Below are 21,522 nucleotides of genomic sequence, written 5' to 3' on the forward strand. Positions count from 1 at the left end.
TCTCAATCGCCATTGCGAAGATTAGGGGGGAGAGCGGGCAGCCCTGCCGGGTTCCCCTCGCTATTACTAGTGGTTCTGAGTGCTGACCCTGTATGCGAATCAAGGCTTTAGGATTAGAGTACAGCGAGCCCAGGATTCCTCTAAAGCGGGGACCAAATCCCCATTTGTCTAGAAGGAAGAAAATGTACTTCCAGTCTATGGCATCAAAGTCCTTGTGTAGGTCTAGGGATAGAAGCATCCCTTCCTGAGCTTGTTTACCGTTCCAGCCAGATTGGAGGAGGGAGACAATGTCAACCGCTCTTCTGATTTGGTCAGGTCCCTGTCTGCCCGGTATGAAGCCCACTTGGTCTTTGTGAATGTAATATTTAATAAAGGAAGAGAGGCGGTTAGCTAAAATTTTGGTTAGAATTTTGAGGTCGTTATTGATGAGGGAGATGGGCCGATAATTTTCCACTTCTTCATGATTTTTGTTGGGTTTGGGAATTACTGTGATGTAGGCAGTGTTGAGGTGTGGGTCTAAGGGGGATCCCTCCGTTTTGGAGTTGAAAAATTTGGCCATGTGCGGGGCTAAGATATCCCCAAATGTCCTATAGTAAGGTGTAGATAGTCCGTCAGGGCCAGGGGCTGAACCAGGTTTCAAGGCCTTAATGACTGCCAGAACTTCCTCCTCCGTGAAGGAATCTTCCATAATGTCTTTATGTGCTGTGGTCAGGGACGGCAGTCTGAGGCCTTGAAAAAAGGCAGACATTGCTGGGCCCTTCTCTGTGGCGTCTTGGCTATATAGTTTGGCGTAATAATCTTGAAAAGCCCTCAAGATCTTAGTCGGGTTGGAGGTTGGGGGTTGGCCGTTCAGTCTTAGTTTGGGGAAGGCAAACGATTTGGATTTAGGTGTGAGTTTACGAGCTAGCATAGATCCTATTTTATCTTTGTGCATGTAGTATTTGGCCCCACTCCATCTAATGTGTTTCTCTGCTGATGCGGTGAGTTTTAAGTTAAGTTCTAATCTGGTGGTGTCTAATTGGTCTGCCGAGGCCTTTGAAGGGTGGTGCTTATGCGCCCTTTTAAGATCCGCAAACTTGGATTCTAGGTCACGGATTTCTAACAGTCGTTCTTTTTTGAGGCGGGAGGAGAGCTTAATCAGTTCTCCTATGATGGTAACTTTATGAGCCGCCCAAATAATTTCTGGGGAGATGCCTTCCGTTGCGTTGGTGGAAAAGTAGTCCTTGATAGAGTCGGCTATGCATTTGGCATGAATGGGGTTACTGAGGATAGACTCGTTTAGACGCCAGTGTGTTCCTCCTTTGTTGGTGAAGACATTGCGGATGGACAGAAGGACCAACGAGTGGTCCGACCATGAGGAGTCTATAATGGATGCTTTTAGGGCTAAAGGAACTAGCGTTGGGGGAATCAGGATGTGATCGATCCTGGCATATGACTGATGCGGGGACGAATAGTGTGTGTAATCCTTACTTTTAGGGTTCAATTCCCTCCAGATATCCACTAGACTTTTAGAGTGGAGGAATTTTGCAATTTTACTGCTCATTTTTGAGGGTCTCGTCGCTTGATCTTTAGTGGGTTTAGTCTTGTCAAGTCCCTGGTCGAATGCTACATTGGAGTCCCCACCCATGATAATTTTGCCTTCCAGCATCGGACCCAATGTCGAGTAGAGAGATTTGAAGAATTTGGCTTGACCTTTATTGGGAGCATAATATGAGACTATGGAATAGAGTATTCCTTCAAACGTTCCCTTCACTAGGATGAATCTACCCTCTGGGTCCCTATATTCTGAAATATGTTTATAGTTGCAGTGTCTAGAGAAGAGGATCACAACCCCCTTGGTTTTTGTAGGGGCATTTGCAAGGAAAAACGTGGGATAGGAGGAATGGATAAATTTGGGTCTATAGCGAACAGGGAAGTGCGTTTCCTGCAACAGGACGACATCAGTTTTAAGGGCTCGATACCGTTCGAAGGCTATTCTCCTCTTCCTGGGGGAATTTAGACCTTGGACATTGTGTGAGACCAGTCTCAGATCCCTGTTAAAAGTGGGAGTGTTAGCCATTAGGACAGAGAGGGGGGTTGATCAACCAAATACATCCACTTACCCTTTGGGTAATGACACTCCGGACCGAGACCTCCATTCTGATGCCGAAATCAAGAATAGCCCTGGAATCAGTAGCTCTATTCGTCTGCGGACACGCTTGGGGAGAAAGAAGGAGAGAACATGAGGGAGGGAAGGGAAGGGAGACACAAAACATAGAAACATGTCTTCTACGAAGACTGGCGTAGGGCCGGCGTGAGAGGACCCACCGACCCCCATCGAGAATATTTTGGGCGATCCCGAGGATCGCCCAAAGGCCCATGCCAGAGAGGTGTGAACTACCTCTATGAGATGGGTGAGAGCACATTGGGTCCACCCCGGACCCTAACTGAAAAACTTAATGAAACAATGTAAAACTTTAGAACATAACGCTATAATATTGAGAGCATCTAAGTCCTGCCAGCTGTTGTACCCCAGTTGCTTCTGGTGATCATCTGTCGTGTGGGGAGAAGACCCAACCGGGCCCGGCTGGGTCCAAACCCGAGGCTCTGTAACCTGAGACCATGGTAAGGAGAAAACTACCCTCCCCCGATCTATTGGTCCGAAGGAACCATACCCACCCCCCGCCCCAAAGCCAACAAACTAAGGATCAGCGGAATCCAAAGGAAGGGGAGGGGGAATATGGGGATTTGTAGACCCAATAACCTGTAAAGACCATGTAGACTTATGGGGACTAAGGGCCCATTTATGAAAAAAGGGGGGTCTGCGCGGGCCTAGGGGAGAAAGCCAATGGTAGGCCATGGTCCAAGTGTCTCTTCCTAAACAACCCGGTAGTTGCAAGGAAGATGCATCTAAAACCTAGATGAAATTATACCCCTGTGGGGGTACGGGGGGACAAACCCGCTAAACTGCCTTGTGGCCATCCCCATGAGAGAAGAAAAAAACAGAAAAAAAATACAAATATGTACAGGGGGGAGAGAGTCAATTAAACCGTGAGATGGGGGTTTATCACCCCGTCCGTCGAGCGGGCTATTGCCCGAGGAAGTTCACTCGAGAGTGGGAAAAGTAACGAAGAGACAGACTTCTCTGTAGACATCTTTCAGGGGGGGCCTCCATCCTTGCTCTTCTTGGTGCGGCCGTTAAGCCAGAGAGGGGAGACTGGGCTGGACGGGGGGGTCTCCTGGCTGACCCGGCAGAAGATGAGGAAAAGTCCATGGGGAGCTCCTGAGAAATCAGCTTCAAGTGTAGAAAGAGTTTTTCTCCATCCACCATATTGGAAAAGGAGTATGATTTTTCGTTGAGGGAGAACTTCGCTGCAAACGGGAAAGTCCATCGGTATTTTATGTCTTGCTGGTTGAGCACAAGCAGGAGTGGTTTGAGAGCCCTTCTCTTTTGTATGGTGGAGGGAGCCAGGTCTGCGAATATCTGTATACGGTGGCCCTGAAATTGGAGGTCGGATTGCGCTCTGGATTGGCGCATCACTTCTTCCTTGGTTGCGTAGTAATGGGGTTTCACAATTATGTCCCGGGGGAGCCATCCTTTCTGGGGAGCCCTAGAGACCGGTGCGCCCTGTCTAGGTCCAGACGTTGCGGTGGAATTTGTGGGGCCAATTGGGAGATAATGTCCCGTACCGTTAGGGGGATGTCAGCAATGGATTCCGGTATACCACGGATTCGTAAGTTGTACCTCCTGGACCTGTTCTCAAGGTCGTCGATTCTTGCAATGGCAACGTCAAGTTGATCCTGGATAGTTTTAATATGGGCTTCATTTTGGTTGGTCCTGGAGACCGTAGTGTCCATTTTGTTTTCTATGGCCTCAATTCTGGTTCCCAGATTGGCAAAGTCAGATTTAATGTTATTAGTAATCTGGGTAGCAGTATTAGCCAGCCCTCTGTCAAGTAATTCTGAGAATTTAGAGAAAAGATTCGCTTGGAGGGTGGAAATGTCTGTCAGGGAGAAGTTCGGGGATGCAGGTCCCTGGGGCTGCGGTGTAGCTGGGCCCTCTGGGGATAGAGGGAAGTCCTCCATGTGGTGGCCTATGAGAGATTCAGTGGAAGCAGGTGACGGGACCTGTGGCGAGCTGGGTTCGTCGGGAGGTTTTAGTCTGCATTGGGAGCCGCTCTGTGCCACCTGAGAGTAGGACAGCGTGGCTGGGGTCAGCACTTGCCTGTGATCTGGTGGTTTGCCCGTGTAGGCCGCGTGTGGCTGTGCAGCTGAGGTGGCGGCGGCCATATTGGTACACCCTCTTCCCGCTGAACGGTTGAAATGCGGCCCTAAATCCCATCTTGTTGGGGGGCCAGGCATCCGCTATTGTTCACCGACCTTTCCCACGTTCGGGGGAGTAGCAGGGGGGTAGCTCCGTGCGCTGTGTGAGGCGTCAGCTGGATCGGCGGTCCGGGGTGGTGCGGAGCTTGTGGCTCAAGCAGCCATGTCGGAGCTCTCGCGCATGCGCACTCTCGGACTGAGGGGGGTTTAAGTGCCCAGTAAGCAAGTGGTTAATAAAGGAATTTTTCAAAAGTGTGTTTGTCTTATTTAACTATTTTTTACACTTTCTTTGTGAAATGGTAGGGGTACTTTTGTACCCCCTTACCATTTCAAACAGGGGGGCGGGATCTTGGGGTCCCCTTGTTAAAGGGGGCTTCCAGATTCTGATAAGCCCCCCGCCCGCAGACCCTCACAACCACCAGCCAGGGTTGTGAGGATGAGGCCCTTGTCCTCATCAACATGGGGACAAGGTGCTTTGAGGGGTCACAGACCCCCAAAGTATCCTCCCAATGTTGAGGGCATGTGGCCTGGTATGGTTCAGGAGGGAGGGGGGCGCTCTCTCGTCCCCCCCCCCCCTCTTTTCCTGCGGCCTGCCAGGTTGCGTGCTCGGATAAAGGGTCTGGTATGGATTTTTAGGGGGACCCCCACGTCAATTTTTTTTTTAATTTGATGCGGAGTTCCCCTTAACCACTTGACCACTGGGCACTTAAACACCCTTAATAACCAGAGCAATTTTCAGCTTTCGGTGCTCTCACATTTTGAATGACAATTATTTAGTCATACAACACTGGACCTATATGAAATTTTTGTCCTTTTTTTCATACAAATAGAGCTTTCTTTTGGTGGTATTTAATAACTGCTGGGTTTTTTATTTTTTGTGCTATAAAAGAAAAAATACAGAAAATTCTGTAAAAAAATGAATTTTTCTTCGTTTCTGTTATAAAATTTAGCAGATTAGTAATTTTTTCTTCATAAATTTTGGCCAAAATTTATACTACTACATATCTTTGGTAAAAATAAGTACAAATTGGTGGATATTATTTGGTCTTTGTGAAAGTTATAGAGTCCACAAGCTATGGTGCCAATATCTGAAAATTGATCACACCTGAAGTACTGACGGCCTATTTCAATTCTTGAGACCCTAACATGCCATAAAAGTACAAATACCCCCCAAATGACCCCTTTTTGGAAAGAAGACATTCCAAGGTATTTAGTAAAAGGCATGATGAGTTTTTTGAAGTTGTCATTTTTTCCCACAATTCTTTGCAAAATCAAGATTTTTTTTTACCTTTTTTTTTTTTTCACAAAATTGTTATATTATCAGTTTATTTCTCACACAGCATATGCATACCAAAAATTACACCCCAAAACACATTCTGCTATTACTCCCGAGTATGTCGATACCACATGTGTGAGACTTTTACACAGTGTGGCCACATACAGAGGCCCAACATGCAGGGAGCGCCATCAGGCGTTCTGGAGCACCCAGGACAATTCTGACTTTTCTCTCCTACATGTAAAAATCATCATTTATTTGCTAGAAAATTACATTGAATCTCAAAACATTATATATGTTTTTTTAGCAAACACCCTGGAGAATACAATGATGGTCGTTGCAACTTTTTATCTCGCACGGTATTTGCGCAGCAATTTTTCGAATGCTTTTTTTGGAAAAAAAAACTGTTTTGTGCTTAAAAAAAAAAAAACACAGTAAAGTTAGCCCAATTTTTGCATAATGTGAAAGATGAAGTTACACCGAGTAAATCGATACCTAACATGTCACTCTTCAAAATTGCATAGGCTCGTGGAATGGCGCCAAACGTCGCTACTTAAAAATCCCCATAGGCGACGATTTAATTTTTTTTTACTGGTTATATGTTTTGAGTTACAGAGGAGTTCTAGGGCTAGAATTATTGCTCTCGCTCTAACGTTCGCAGCGATACCTCACATGTGTGGTTTGAACACCGTTTTCATATGTGGGCGGGACTTACGTATGCGTTCGCTTCTGCATGCGAGCACATGGGGACAAGGGCGCTTTAAAAAAAAAATATATATGTTATTGTTCATTTTACTTTATTTATTTTAGTTTGACATTTTTTTCCCCAAAAATAAAATTTTTGATCACTTTTATTCCTATTACAAGGAATGTAAACATCCCTTGTAATAGGTATATGGCATGACAGGTCCTCTTTACAGTGAGATATGGGGTCAATAAGACCCCGCATCTCATCTCTAAGCTGGGAAGCCTGAAAAAAAAAAAAAAGATTCTGGATTTGATCGTATTGGCGAGTCGGTAGAAGTACCGGAGGGCGGCGGGAGGGGGGGTGTCTATGGCTGGGTATGGCTGGGTATCTCAGAGTATGGCGTTGCAGAGTATTGCGTTGCAGAGCATTGCAGGATATTGGAGGGTGTTGCAGAGTGTTGCACGGTATTGGCAGGTGTTGCAGAGTGTTGCAGGGTATTGGTGGGTGTTGCAGAGCATTGCAGAGTGTTGCAGAGCATTGCAGAGTGTTGCACGGTATTGGCGGGTGTTGCAGAGTGTTGCCGGGTATTGGTGGGTGTTGCAGAGCATTGCAGAGTGTTGCACGGTATTGGCGGGTGTTGCAGAGCATTGCAGAGTGTTGCAGAGCATTGCAGGGTGTTGCAGAGCATTGCAGGGTGTTGCAGAGTATTGCAGAGCATTGCAGGGTATTGCAGCGTAATGCAGAGTATTGCAGCGTAATGCAAAGTATTGCAGCGTAATGCAGAGTAATGCAGGGTATTTCAGAGTAATGCAGAGTAATGCAGGGTATTTCAGAGTAATGCAGGGTATTTCAGAGTAATGCAGAGTATTGCAGGGTATTTCAGAGTAATGCAGAGTAATGCAGGGTATTTCAGAGTAATGCAGAGTAATGCAGGGTATTTCAGAGTAATGCAGAGTAATGCAGGGTATTTCAGAGTAATGCAGGGTATTTCAGAGTAATGCAGAGTATTGCAGGGTATTTCAGAGTAATGCAGAGTAAGGCAGGGTATTTCAGAGTAATGCAGAGTAATGCAGGGTATTTCAGAGTAATGCAGAGTAATGGCAGGGTATTGCAGAGTGTTTGCAGGGAATTGAGGGGTTAATTTTCGGTGAGCAGCGATGTGGGCACTGCAGATGCAGCCCACATCGCTGCTGACACCAATCTCTTCCCCCTCCGCTGTTCCGATCGGCACAGAGAGGGGGAGGGAGGAACCGGCGTCATAACATGACGCCGGTTTGTTTACAAGTGATCACTCCGTCATTCGACGGAGCGATCACGTGGTAAACGGCCGCTATGAGCGGCCGTTTACCGTGATCCGTGATGCGCCGGGTCCTGTGGACCCGGCGGTCACGGATGCTCTCGAGTGCGCGCCCCAGGGGGCGCGCGAGAGCGGAATTCTGGGAGGACGTCATATGACGGCCTCCCACAGTTAAGAAACCGCCCTAAAGCCGTCATTCGGCTATAGGGCGGTTATTAAGTGGTTAATATCCATACCAGACCTGAAGGGTCTGATTATGGATATTTAGGGGGAACCCCACATAAATTTTTTTCTTAAATCTGAAGCAGGGTTCCCCTTAATATCCATACCAGACCTGAAGGGCCTGGTAATTGAATTTGGGGGACCCCCACACTTTTTTATTTATTTATTTATTTATTTATTTATCAATGACTTTCAATGAGTGTTCTCTGTATTACAGAGCCGACAATTCATAATAGCTGCGAGTGATTTTAAAGGACTTTTTTTCCTGCATAAATGACACTTTGTGCAGGGACAGTTCTAAGCTCCAGAAACATGCGCCCCTTCACAAGCATACTATAGACAACCCCCCCCCCCCACGAAATTTAAAGGAATATTACACTTTTATTGTTTCACTTTAATCATTAAAATCACTGCTCCCGAAAAAACAGGCGTTTTTAAAACTTTTTTTGCATTGATACATGACCCCTGGGGCAGGACCCGGGTCCCCAAACACTTTTTAGGACAGTAACTTGCAAATTAGTCTTTACAATTAGCACTTTAGATTTTGAACGTTGGAGTCCCATAGACTTTAATAGGGTTCTAAAGTATGCTATAGACTAGCTCCGTCGAATCTTCTTTATACATTCGACAGACACCATAAGCCTTCAAAGACAGATTCGACCGTAATTCATGTGGATTTTTGGACGAATGCAATTTTTGAACGAAAAACTAAATAAATAAAAACAAATTTCGGGAGTAACTAAATAAATTACGTTTTCGGACGAAAACGAAATTCCTAAACGAAATATTTTACTCTGCACGTGTCTATAAATCACTCATGATGGAGGATGACCTTTTCCCACTATGGCAGAGCGTAAATCGCTCATGATGGCGGATGGTCTTTTCCTAGGATGGCAGAGTGTAAATCGCTCATGACGGAGGATGGCCTTTTCCCATGATGGCAGAGTGTAAATCGCTCATGACGGAGGATGGCCTTTTCCCATGATGGCAGAGCGTAAATCGCTCATGATGGCGGATGGCCTTTTCCCATGATGGCAGAGTGTAAATCGCTCTTGATGGCGGATGGTCTTTTCCTAGGATGGCAGAGTGTAAATCGCTGATGATGGAGGATGGCCTTTTCCCATGATGGCAGAGTGTAAATCGCTCATGATGGCGGATGGTCTTTTCCTAGGATGGCAGAGTGTAAATCGTTCATGATGGTGGATGGCCTTTTCCCAACAATGATAGAGTGTAAATCACTCGTTGATGGAGGATGACAGGAGACCTCGTCAGAAGACCAATTTACAGACAGGTTCCCTTAGCTTTATCCATATAAATGGCTGCTGTATGTTTATGCACTGCACTTCCAGGGGTGGTTGCTGCCCTCTTATTTTCCAGTGCAGCAAGTGTCTTTTTATAATTTGATTGCTTTCAACGAACTTGTTCACACCAGATGCAGTCCAGTGGTGATCTGGCCATCAGGCTTGCACAGAATCTATACAGTGACAGATTTTGCCTGCCAACCAGCAAAAGTGTTAACTTCGATATATTAACTTCGATATATTAACTTCAGAAATGACATTACATTCAACACTGTAAACTGCAAGATTTGGCACAGTTTCTGGAAAGAGTGGAACCTGACAACTGACTTTTGGCTGATGCTTTTTATAGACTTAGTACAAGCGCTGGCGCACTCAGTCACTGCTAGGAGAGCATTATGCCACTGGAGGGTAGGCAGAACTTCTATACAAGCCTTTGACATTTCCTATAATGGGAGGTTATTGTTCGGCCAAACACTGAACAATGCAATTAAGCAAATACAGGAGGTAAAGTCTGGACTGTAGCCACAGACTAGTAGGAGGAAGCCCCCATCCTTCACTAAGGCCCACTGAACTTCAGAGGGTGCAGGAGGCCAAATCTTATAAGACAGGCTGCAGATTTAATATATTACAATGTAGGTATCTCAAAGTTACTTTTGACATGAAATAAGTCCAGAGCAAGATGCTAAGATGACTGGAAAGTCTCTTTTAAAGGTGCGTTCAACCAGTCTCTTCCAGTTGGGGCCAGGGAGCCTAAGTGAAGTAGATGATTGTAGCTTCCTTCTGGAGGGTTTGGACAACAATTGCCAAAGACCAGTGGGTCCAGAAGACGGGTGGGTGGACAATGGAGAACAGATCTCAGAAGATAAAATGTCTGCACCCTTTTTTTTTTTTTTGCTGCTGCTGCAAGGCCATCAAGCCATTGATGCTGAAAACATAACCAATGGGGGGGCCTTTCTCCCCAGTTTTTTTAGTACCTAAGGCAGGATCCTCCTGAGCGGTTTCAGTTGAGGGAATGGAATGTGATGGAGTCCATGCAGACAGTCACAGGTACAGTTCAGCAGGAGGACCAGTTTGAATCATTCAGCTGGCCGACTTGTACTTCCATGTACCGATCAATGCCGAACACCAGAGGCGTGGAAGATTTGTGGTGGCCAGAGGTCACTTCCAGTTGTCTGCTTTTTACAGAATTGGCACAGCCCAAGGAAACTTTTTGAAGATCTTGTTGGCAGTGGTGGTACCTTGGGCCAGGTGACACATGACAGCATTTTGATTTTCCTTCTTTAGCCTATGAGTTGGGCTGTCTATGGATCAGAAAATCGTTGTGCTTATACACATTCAACAAGAACTACAATTTTGGACATCGCCACTGCACTTCTTTCGATGATTCTGAAGCCTGATGCCAGTCTCTGGGGCAGGGGGATCCACCATCTGAAGTTACAAGTGCAAGGCCATTGGAGCGCGGTAAAGCACAGACTCCCCAAGTATCTTGAATGTGGAAAAAATACTTTTTCTAGCATTGCAAGCCTTTCCAGATTTTCAAGGGGTTGACAACAAGGCAGTGGTAGCCTACATTGCCTGAAAAGGAACACCAAAAGTCTTTTTCTTGTTGCATCTTGCAAAGAAACTTTACGTGGGGCAGAGAATCGCTTAAACCAGTTAAGGCTGGTCTTCTTGCCAGAAAAGAAATGCCAATTATTGGTTTGGTTAGACAAAATATTGTTTTTTCAACAAGTGCCTCATACCAATATTGGCCCTATGGGGTGTTCCAGCAGTAGCTCTCAGGAAGACTTCACTGAACATGCAGCTTCTGATATTTGCAACAAGATACCAATGCAAAGACTCCATCATACAAGAGGTCCACAGTGCCATGCAATTCTCTGTTTGATCTTTGTCTCTGGTCAAATGAAATCCTTTATGGAAAGGTCAATAACAGCCCTCCAATCCAATGAAACTACTTTTACTAGCCTGGCTATGGAATAGGCTACACTAGAGGTCCAGGGATTCTCATCTGAGGTTGTTCAGACCCTGGTGACCAGAAGATCACCCAAGATCACTACATAGCGGAGGATATGAAAGAAGTCTGTTTTTTTTTTGTCTGCTCAGCTAAAGCTTTCTCTCCTGTGTTCCCTGCTCTAGCCAAAATCCTTGACATTTTACAGTCAGCGCTAGAGGGTGGTCTGGCATACAAATCCATTTAAGGTACAGATTGCTACCTTATCTTTTCACGGGCTGCAGATGGGTGCAAAAGCCAGTGACCAAATCCTGGTTCCCTCTGTGGGACTTAGGCTTGGATCTGAGAGCACTCTTTTGCTCCAATAGGTTTCATTTCCATTGAAGTACCTCACAGAAAAACTAGTTCTGACAGCAACTACTTCAGACAGATATTGAAGATTGCAACACTTTCCTGCAAGGGCCCTTTGGTGGCTTTTTATTTTCACCAGAGATAGGTATACCACATCTATCTCCAAAGTTCAATTTTAAAGTGGTATCCAATTGCAGAGGGACTACTTCCCAGTTTTTCTTGAGTCTTCACATGAGGCACTGAGTGCATAGCAGGAAGACTTCAGTTTTCTTCCGCATGGGCGAGTTACTAACAGTGTACTTGGCTAAATGAAAAGATTGTACACTTTCCTCTTGCCCATCAGGCCCTCGAGTCATCAACTCATGGGTTACCAGGGTGATTAGATTGGCATGCAGGAAGTACGCTTTTCTGCTCTGAAACAATTGCATTGAGGGGTGGCAGCCTTTGGGGCAGTTATGCCAGGATTGCTTGGAAGATATAGGTAAGGTCTAGCTTGAAGTTCTGGTGCGATCTTCATTCAACCTTACAAACTAAATATGCGACCAGCAAGTTTGGGACAAGAGAGATCAATTCTAACTTGAACAGCTTTTCTTTGATTGTCAGTGTCTCTCTTCATTTGTTCTCCCCCACCCTATATTGGCTTTGGTATATTCCGTTATGTGCTGATGGGAGGATGGGCCAGGACGGGTCCATCTTCATGTCAGCACAGGACTCCCTACCTAGTGGCTTGTTGCAGGCTAAGTTATCGAACATCTTAGTTGGGGGAGGGGCTGTCTTTTATAATCAGCTTGGAAAATGTGGTCATTGGGGGCTACAAAGGAGGTATTAACCCATTATGTGCTGACGTGAGGATGGGCCAGGAAAGGAAAATGATGGTAAGTTGATAATTTTCCATTATATAATATATAGACACGTGCATTCGTTTTTGTCCGAATGATGTGCATCCGTTTTTGTCCGAATGCATTTTCGCCCGAATTTCAGGTATTTTCATTTTGGCAAACGATAACGAAAGTGCAGAATCCGAAAAACTAAAGATCCAACATAAACAAATGCTTTATTTTTGTTGTTACAACAGTTCGATATAGAATAAGGAGATTTGACGTGACATTGACAATAACAATCTGTGTCCGAATGTGCCTAACCTTACCTCCTATTAGTCCAAGATTATATAGAGAAAATATTCAAACAGCCGTTTTTTCGGGAGCAGTGATTTTAATAATGATTAAAGTGAAACCATAAAAGTGTAATATTCCTTTAAATTTCGTACCTGGGGGTGTCTATAGTATGCCTGTGAAGGGGTGCATGTTTCCCGTGCTTAGAACTGTCCCTGCACAAAGTGTCATTTCTGCAGGAAAAAGTCATTTAAAATCACTCGCGGCTATAATGAATTTTCGGCTTCCGTAATACAGTGAACACTCATTGAAAGTCATTAATAGAAAAAAAGTGTGGGGTTCCCCCAAATTCAATTACCAGGCCCTTCAGGTCTGGTATGGATATTAAGGGGAACCCCGTGTCAAATTTTTAAAAAAAATTGATGTGGGGGTCTCCCTAAAAAATCCACACCAGACCCTTTATCCGAGCACGCAACCTGGCAGGCCACAGGAAAATAGGGGGGACAAGAGAACGCCCCCCTCCTGAACTGTACCAGGCCACATGCCCTCAACATTGGGAGGATGCTTTGGGGTCCATGTTGATGGGAACAAGGGTCTCATCCCCACAACCCTGGCCGGTGGTTGTGAGGGTCTGCGAGCGGGGGGCTTATCAGAATCTGGAAGCCCCCTTTAACAAGGGGACCCCCAGATCCCACCCCCCTGTTTGAAATGGTAAGGGGGTAATTACCCCTACCATTTCAAAAAGAACGTGTAAAAAATAGTTAAATAAGACAAACTTTTGAAAAAGTCCTTTATTAAAAATAAAAAATAAAAAAGATTCCAGCAGTGTCTCCTCCGTGGAGACAGATGGATGGATTCGCTGCGCTGGATCAGATCAGCCAACGCTGGACCCCGGAGAGATGACCATCCGTCTCTGGACAGCAAGAGTGGATTACCACCGCTGGAATCTTTTTTTAATTTTTTTATTTAAAAAAAAAATTAAAAAAAGATTTTCAAAAGTGTGTTTGTCTTATTTAACTATTTTTTTACACTTTCTTTGTGAAATGGTAGGGGTACTTTTGTAGATTCTGATAAGCCCCCCCACCCGCAGACCCCCACAACCACCGGACAGGGTTGTGGGGATGAGGCCCTTGTCCCCATCAACATCCCAATGCTGAGGGCATGTGGCCTGGTACGGTTCAGGAGGGGGGGCGCTCTCGCCCCCCTCTTTTCCTGCGGCCTGCCAGGTTGCGTGCTCGGATAAAGGGTATGGTATGGATTTTTAGGGGGACCCCCACGTCTTTTTTTTTTTTTTTTTTTGACGCGGGGTCCCCCTTAATATACATACCAGACCTGAAGGGCCTGGTAATTGAATTTGGGGGAACCCCGTGCTTTTTTTTATATCAATGACCTTTAATGAGTGTTCTCTGTATTACGAGAGCAGGAAATTCATTGTGTGATTGCAGGGACAGTACTAAGCACGGGAAACATGCGCCCCTTCACAGGCATACTATAGACACCCCCAGGTACGAAATTTCAAGGATTTTTTTTGTTTCACTTTAATCATTATTAAAATCACTGCTCCTGAAAAAACTGACGTTTTTAAAACTTTTTTTTGCATTGATACATGTCCCCTGGGGCAGGACCCGGGTCCCCAAACACTTTTTAGGACAGTAACTTGCATATTAGCCTTTAAAATTAGCACTTTAGATTTTGAACGTTGGAGTCCCATAGACTTTAATAGGGTTCTAAAGAACCTGGGGTGTTCGGCTAATCCATGATGATGAATGTTGTATTCGTTATTATCAGTCACTATCTGACACACTGAGACTTAGACCATTCATTCAACATGAACGACAAAGCAACGAAAAACACGCATTTATAATAATATTCGACAGAGCATCGAAACTGTACGATGCTGCAATCTTACATTTCCGGAGTCAAATGCTCTGCCTAATGGCTATATAGAGTTTAGCAGCTCCGTCTAATCTTCTTTATATATTTGACAGACACCATAAGCCTTCAAAGACAGATTCGACTGTAATTCATGTGGATTTTCGGACGAATGCAATTTTTGAACGAAAAACTAAGCAAAAACGCATTTCGGGAGTAACTAAATAAATTTTTTTTTTGACGAAAACGTAATTCGGAAACAAAATATTTCGCTCTGCACATGTCTAATAATATATATCCTGTACGTATGCAATGTATTATATAATGTATGTGTACAATGTATTATATAATGGATCCTGTATGTATACAATGTATTATATAATATATTCTACATGTATACTTCCCAGAAGCCTCATATTTGTGTACTGTCAGTGGGAAGGGGTTAATCCAGACCAAGCTCCTGATTGGTCACTGGCTTTCCCTGAATGACACTCCTAGTTCTTCCTCACACAGATATTGATCAGGAATTGGTAGGAAATGGACATTATAGATGGCAACTCACCATGTTGTGCTCTCCTCTCCTGGAGGTCATCTGCGGGTCCCATCAGACTGATCAGTGTAAAGACATGAATGGTGACATCCAGAGCCCCTTCTTCTCCATATGTGTCTATCAGGATGTTCTTGGTGGTGATCCAGTCTGCATTTTCTAGTCTTCCTCGGGGGATGGGCTGTGTATCTCCATAGGAGAAATCAGACAATTTGTTCCTAAATCTCTTAAAGTCACATTCTATCAGATCCTCCAGAGAATATATGAGAAGATCCCCGGGGGTATGTGGGACCTTTCCCGGGACACCAGGAGCCGACCCTGCAGAGAGAATCAGAAATTATAAACATTCATCCTGATTGGATGATTTCTGACAAATGACAGCAGATATAGTGCCTTGAAAAAGTATTTATACTCCTGGAAATTTTCCACATTTTGTCATGTTACATCCAAAAACGTAAATCTATTTTATTAGGATTTTATGTGATAGACCAACAAAAAGTGGCACATAATTGTGAAGTGGAAGGAAAATGATAAATTATATAAATATGTGAAAAGTGTGGGGGAGGGGCATTTGTATTACGCTGAGTCAATACTTTGTATAACCACTTTTCACTGCAATTATAACTGCAAGTTTTGCCACAAATTTTCAATGTGATTTAGGTCTGAACTGTGACTGGGCCATTCTAATACATTAATATGCTTTGATGTAAACCATTCCATTGTAGCTCTGACTGGATGTTTCGGGTTGTTGTCCTCCTGGAAGGTGAACCTCCACCCTGGTCTCAAGTCTTTTGCAGACTCTAAGCCCTTGTACACACGGTCAGAGATTCCGACAACCAAATCCATCGGATTTTTGTCCGAAACTGTTGTATACACATAGTCGGACGAAGTTTCGGAAAATCCAACGTGATGACGTTATTTTATTACGATGGGACTACATTCAGGCTAGTAGCCAATAGCTTTGATGTAGGAATTTGATCTGAGGATGCGTGGCACTTTCTCCGATCGGAATTCTCTACACATGATCGAGTATGTCCGATAGGAGCATTTTGTCGGAAAATATTTCCAGCAAGTTGGAAAATTTGGTCCGACGGATATTCCGACGGAAACAGTCCAATGCATACCACACAGAGTTGGAATATCTGACAAAATGCTCCAATCGGACACATTCCATCGGAATCTCCGATCGTGTGTACAAGGGCTGACAGTTTTTTTTTTGTTTTTGTTTTTTTTATATTGCCCTGTATTTGTATTCATCCATCTTCCCATCAACTCTGACCAGCTTCCCTGTCCCTGCTGAAGAAAAGCATTCCCACCACATGATGCTGCCACCACCATGTTTCACGGTGGGGATGGTGTGTTCAGGGTGATGTGAAGTGTTAGTTTTCCGTCACACATAGTGTTTTGCTTTTAGGCCAAAAAGTTACATTTTGACCTCATCTGACCAGAGTACCTTCTTCCACGTGTGAATCTCTGTAGCTCCTCCCGAGTTACCATGGGTCTCTTGGCTGCTTCTCTGATAAATGCTCTCTTTGCCTGGCCAGTCAGTTTAGGTGGACATGTTTAAATGTGAAATCTCTAATTGATGAAACGGCTGCTACTCAAGACCAGGAATAAAGTAATAATATATTTGGAGCGCTATTTCCTGTGTTAAACCATATAAAATGTGACAATGTATAATTTATAAAATGATCATTGTATATAAGATAATACTTAAAAAGGGTTGTAAAGATTTCCCATTTTTTTCACATTCATGCATCCTATGCCCCCAGCCACCCATTTACTTACCTGAGCCCTTGAAAGTCCCGTGTTGAGAATGCCCTGGATTTCAGCCCAGTCTTCTCAGCTCTTCATTGGATAGATTGATGGCAGCGCAGCCATTGGCTCGCGCTGCTGTCAGTCAAATCCATTGACGGGGGGCAGGGCCAAGTCCTGCACTTGGCGGCTATGGACGCCAAATGTAGGACTCCGAAATGCACCCACAAGGTAACCCCCCAGGAGATCGCTTCTCCCATGGGGTTATCTGAGATGGGGAGAAGCTAAGAGAGCCACCAGGGACCCCAGAAATGCCATTCGGGGCCACTCTGTGCAAAACAAGCTGCACAGTGGAGGTAAGTATGACATTTTTGTTATTTAAAAAAATAAAAATAAAACCTTTAGTGTCACTTTATTTAATGCAAATGTGCTTCAATATAAGAAGAGTTAATAACGTGATTGATGCATCAACCACAATATAAAAACAGTGCCAAAAAAAGTGCAAGGTGAATAAACATTCAATAAACTTATTATTACTTACCTGATTTCAAGTCTGTGAGTTTCATGGAAGCAGGACAACCACGTGGGTGATATCCAGACAGGCAAATATACTCCTAAAGTGAGTTTGATCTCTGTAATAAAGGTCCACTATTTCTGGTATGAGGCCAACTTTTACCTTATGAGACATAATATCTTCAAACATATGTGACTGTTTTCAAGCGGAATATATCAGACATCTTGCAATGCTCAGTGACTGAAAGCAAAGGAGACATATGCAGGAGCTTGCCTGATTGAGATTCCATGGTGGTCCTATTGGATTGGCATGTACTGCAGATGAAGTCATAAACATCTCTCCCCTCTCTATTCCTCCACACATTATATCCTGGATCGCTCCGGTATAAGCAAGGGAAGGAAAAGAGAAAAGAAGCCTCCACTAGTGCAGTATGTTTTAAACAAGGTAAAAAGTGTTTATTAAGTGTCTAAAAAGTGGTCTCTTACATAGTAACAATTAAAAACAAGCAAAATGAAAAATTGTATGTGTTTGGCGTTCTCAGCACCCTCTCACATTTCCTCCTGGTGCACGTCTGTCTACGGCCACTCCCTACGCATTACGTCACGTGTCTTCATCCCCAGTTTTTAATTTTGCTTGCTTTTAATTGTTACTATGTAAGAAACCACGTTTTAGACATTTAATAAATACTTTACCTTGTTTAAAACTTAAACTTTAACTTATTGCATTAACTTTAACTTATTGCATTAATATAGAACATTCATTATTGACTGTTTCTATTTAAGTGATCAGTTTCTCATTTGCACAAAATCACTTTATTATTTTTGCACTAGTCTTCTGTTATTGTGAACACTATTAGATTTTGCAGCATTTTTGATTACATCGCCTTTTTAGAGTTTTGATGATTGACATAGTCAGTTTTACTCCTAGTAGTAAGAAGGATCCATATATTTAATATTTATAATAAGTTTATTGAATGTTTATTCATTTTGCACTTTTTTTTTCATTTTGTACTTTTTTGAGCACTGTTTTTATATTGTGATTTATACATCACTCACTTTATTAATTCTCATTATATTGAAGTACATTTGCATTAAATATTATCTTATGCAGTATCAGGCAGCACAGTGGTGTAATGGTTAGCACTTTCACCTAGCAGCAATAGGGTCACTGGTTCAAATACCGACTGCGACACCATCTGCCTTTGCATGCTCTCCATGTGCCTGCATGGGCTTCCTCCCACACTCCAAAGACATGCTGGTAAGTTAATTAGATCCTGTCAGAAAATTGGCCAAATATGTGTATCTGTTTGCAAGTGTGTTGAGACCCCATGGGGTAGAAGGACCGTACTATACCACAGGTGGACACCAGCAGCTAAAAGCACTGTGAGGCAATTAAGTTTGCATAGGTAGCATGATACAAGTCATTCATCCATTATGCACAATGAGGACTTTATGAATTATATTTTGTCACATTTTATATGGTTTAACACAGGAAATGGCTCTCCATATATATTATTGCATAAATTTAGGTGGACAGCCATGTCTTGGTAGGTTTGCAGTTGTGCCATACTCTTTCCATTTTCTGATGATGGATTGAACAGAGCTCCGTGAGATGGGTAAAGCTTGGGAGATTGTTTTATAACATAACCCTGCTTTATACTTCTCCATAACTTTATTCCTGACCTGTCTGGTGTGTTCCTTGGCCTTCATGATGCTGTTTATTCACCAAGGTTTTCTAACAAACTTCTGAGGACTTCACCGAACAGCTGTATTTATACTGAGATTAAATGACAGACAGATGGACTCTATTTACTAATTAGGTGACTTCTGAAGGAAATTGGTTCCACTAGACTTTAGTTAGGGGTATCAGAGTAAAGGGGGCTGAATACAAATGTCCCTCCCCCCACACTTTTCACATATTTTATTTGCAAAAATGTTGAAAACCATTTGTTTTTCTTACCTTCCACTTCAAAATTATGTTCCATTTTGGGTTGGTCTATCACATAAAATCCCAATAAAATACATTTACATTGTTGATGGAAACATGACAAAATGTGGAAAAAATTCAAGGGGTGTGAATACTTTTCAAGACACTATTTGTCTGTACTGGCAGCTGGGAATGTTATAAGGAGCATAGAGAAGGGAAAGCAAATTATCCCCCAGTATGTCTATATGTACATTATCCTATGGAGAGATTGGTTTCCCTGTGATAATCTCATATGACTGCCTCCATAGTGGTAAATTACCTCTCTCAGATTGATGGGGTCAATTTATAAAAAAAAAATCACTTTCATCAATGTAGTAGTCATAATGCCATATCTTACTGGCTGAGGTATTTCAAGAAAATACTGTCTTATGGCCACTAGATGGAGCTGATGATCATAGGAAGTAAACCTATTAGAAAAATTACAGCGCTTATCAGCGACAGCTGTACAAATGACACAAACTCATAGTAATTTTTAAATGTAGACCCACTAATGTATATGTAGGGATAATTATATTAAACATCACGTTTATTGATTGTTTCATAGTAAACTAAAATAAACTATAAATCCTTTACGAAACCTTCCCCCCTGAATAATGATGTGTCTGATCAGTGGGAATTAAAAACCCTGATTACTCCCAAATCTCCCAGCAGTATGTGTCATGTGACACGGGGCTGTTTTCTCCTTAGGATTATAGACAAAGGATTCCCCCGACCACTACACAAATAACCATAACATTTGGGGTCCTCCAGTCATTATGGATCACTGGATCATCTCAGAAGATCATTTCCATCGATAAATAAAATCTGAAGAGACGGGAATGTGATGGTGGAATTGATGAAAAGCTCCTGAACTCTTCTAATGGGTGGACTGACCAGATGTCTACAGGAAATGTCCAGACTATGGAGACATGAGATGTCCTATCATCTAATTCCAATATCTGGAGATGTGAGATGGAGGAAAACATTGGAAAGGATGGTCAGGATCAGCAGTCATACCTTTTGGGGAGGAGGATGAGGAGGAAGAGGTCGCCATGACATCAGGAGATGACCCGAGATGACATCACCTGGAAAGAGACCAAACAATAATAAACTCATTTGTAGTGCAATGAACAGGAATTTGTTCCTTTATGTGGAGAACAATTGGCTGTCTAGTTGTCCAATTAGAGCAGATCTGAAATAGACTTCTGTCATTTACAGCTCATAACTATAAGTGTCTATAAATAACTTCATTCCAGCATTCATCTGATTGGTATATCGGGGGGGTCACAAAGGAATCTTAACCTGTTTAGGGCCCCAATTTTAACAGGCTCATATATGTAGAAATTAAACAGTAGCGTGGAAACAACCTCTACATTTTTCGTGGGAACCGCTTCTTCAGGAGCTTATATACATTTTCTCTAGCAAGGTCAGAACAACCATAGGAAATGTTAACATTATCACAGCATGGATGTGGGTGGAGGACTGAAAATTATCAAGGAAAGTAATCAATGACCATTGTACAGAAATGGGAATTCTTCATAAAGACTGTATGGGCAATAAGTGTAAAAGACTATAAATAAAACTTATGTGGCTCAAAGTCAAAGATAAAAAAGCTATAAAAGAAAAAAGCTTTTAAAAAAATAAAGATGAAGGAACACTATCATTGTTTAAATGTTACAAAGAATATAACAGAATATGTAAAAAGTAATCAAGCCCCAAAAATGCGAAACAACCGACAGATTGCAAAAGATAGGACAAACCCCAAAAATTCTTCAAATAGATTAATAATAGAAAGGTCAGGTCTGATCAAGTAGGCCCTTTACACAATAATTTATAGTGGGTGACTGGGGACAAAGAGAAGGCAGATTTATTAAATCCATTCTTCAGCTCTGTTTATACAAAGGAGCATGGGGGAGCTCATGTCCATAATGGGGGTGATAGTGACACAGCCCCAAATGATCCACAATGTCTCAAAAGTGATATTGTCCAGAAATATTTAGACAGAATAAAGGTGAATAAAGCACCTGGCCCTGATGGCATCCACCCACCGATCCTAATTTTTTTTTTTTTAGCTCTGTCATTTTAAAGCCATCATAAATGGAAAAATAACAGAATTCAGAGAGTCGTGGTTAATGATTCATATTCTGAATGATCTAAGGTTATCAGTGGTGTACCCCAAAGTTCAGTGTTAGTGGGGTACCCCAAGGTTCAATGTTATTCGTGGGGTACCCCAAAGTTAAGTGTTGGGACCCTTACTTTGTAATATTTTTATAAATGATATTGGGTCGGGGATTTCAGTCTTTGCAGATGATACCAAGCTATGCAGTGGAATAACGTCCTTATAGGATGTCTCCAGCCTTCAAGCCAAC

At 43.1% G+C, this 21,522-nt stretch overlaps 2 protein-coding genes across 2 annotated transcripts in view; one reads left to right on the top strand and one right to left on the bottom strand.

Moving 5' to 3' along the window:
• The window catches only part of LOC143962550 (NACHT, LRR and PYD domains-containing protein 3-like), a gene marked incomplete at its 3' end in the record, with an annotated part of 112,107 nt that overhangs the window by 84,142 nt on the left and 6,443 nt on the right, over positions 1-21,522 (bottom strand). Inside the window, exons 2-3 of the mRNA XM_077471817.1 lie at positions 20,171-20,238; positions 14,935-15,237 (exon numbers count right to left, since the gene is read on the bottom strand). Of these exons, the coding sequence (XP_077327943.1) occupies positions 14,935-15,237; positions 20,171-20,207 (340 nt within the window). The remainder of the gene's footprint in view (positions 1-14,934; positions 15,238-20,170; positions 20,239-21,522) is intronic.
• Positions 11,851-21,522, top strand: part of LOC143963522 (NACHT, LRR and PYD domains-containing protein 3-like) — a 262,510-nt gene continuing 252,838 nt past the window's right edge. The window contains exon 1 of the mRNA XM_077473192.1: positions 11,851-11,869. The gene's annotated coding sequence lies outside the window, so the exon portion shown is untranslated. The remainder of the gene's footprint in view (positions 11,870-21,522) is intronic.

This window comes from Lithobates pipiens, unplaced genomic scaffold, assembly GCF_037356315.1.
Source record: "Lithobates pipiens isolate NorthernLeopardFrog02 unplaced genomic scaffold, aLitPip1_a1.2 Scaffold_8, whole genome shotgun sequence".
Lineage (NCBI taxonomy): Eukaryota > Metazoa > Chordata > Amphibia > Anura > Ranidae > Lithobates > Lithobates pipiens.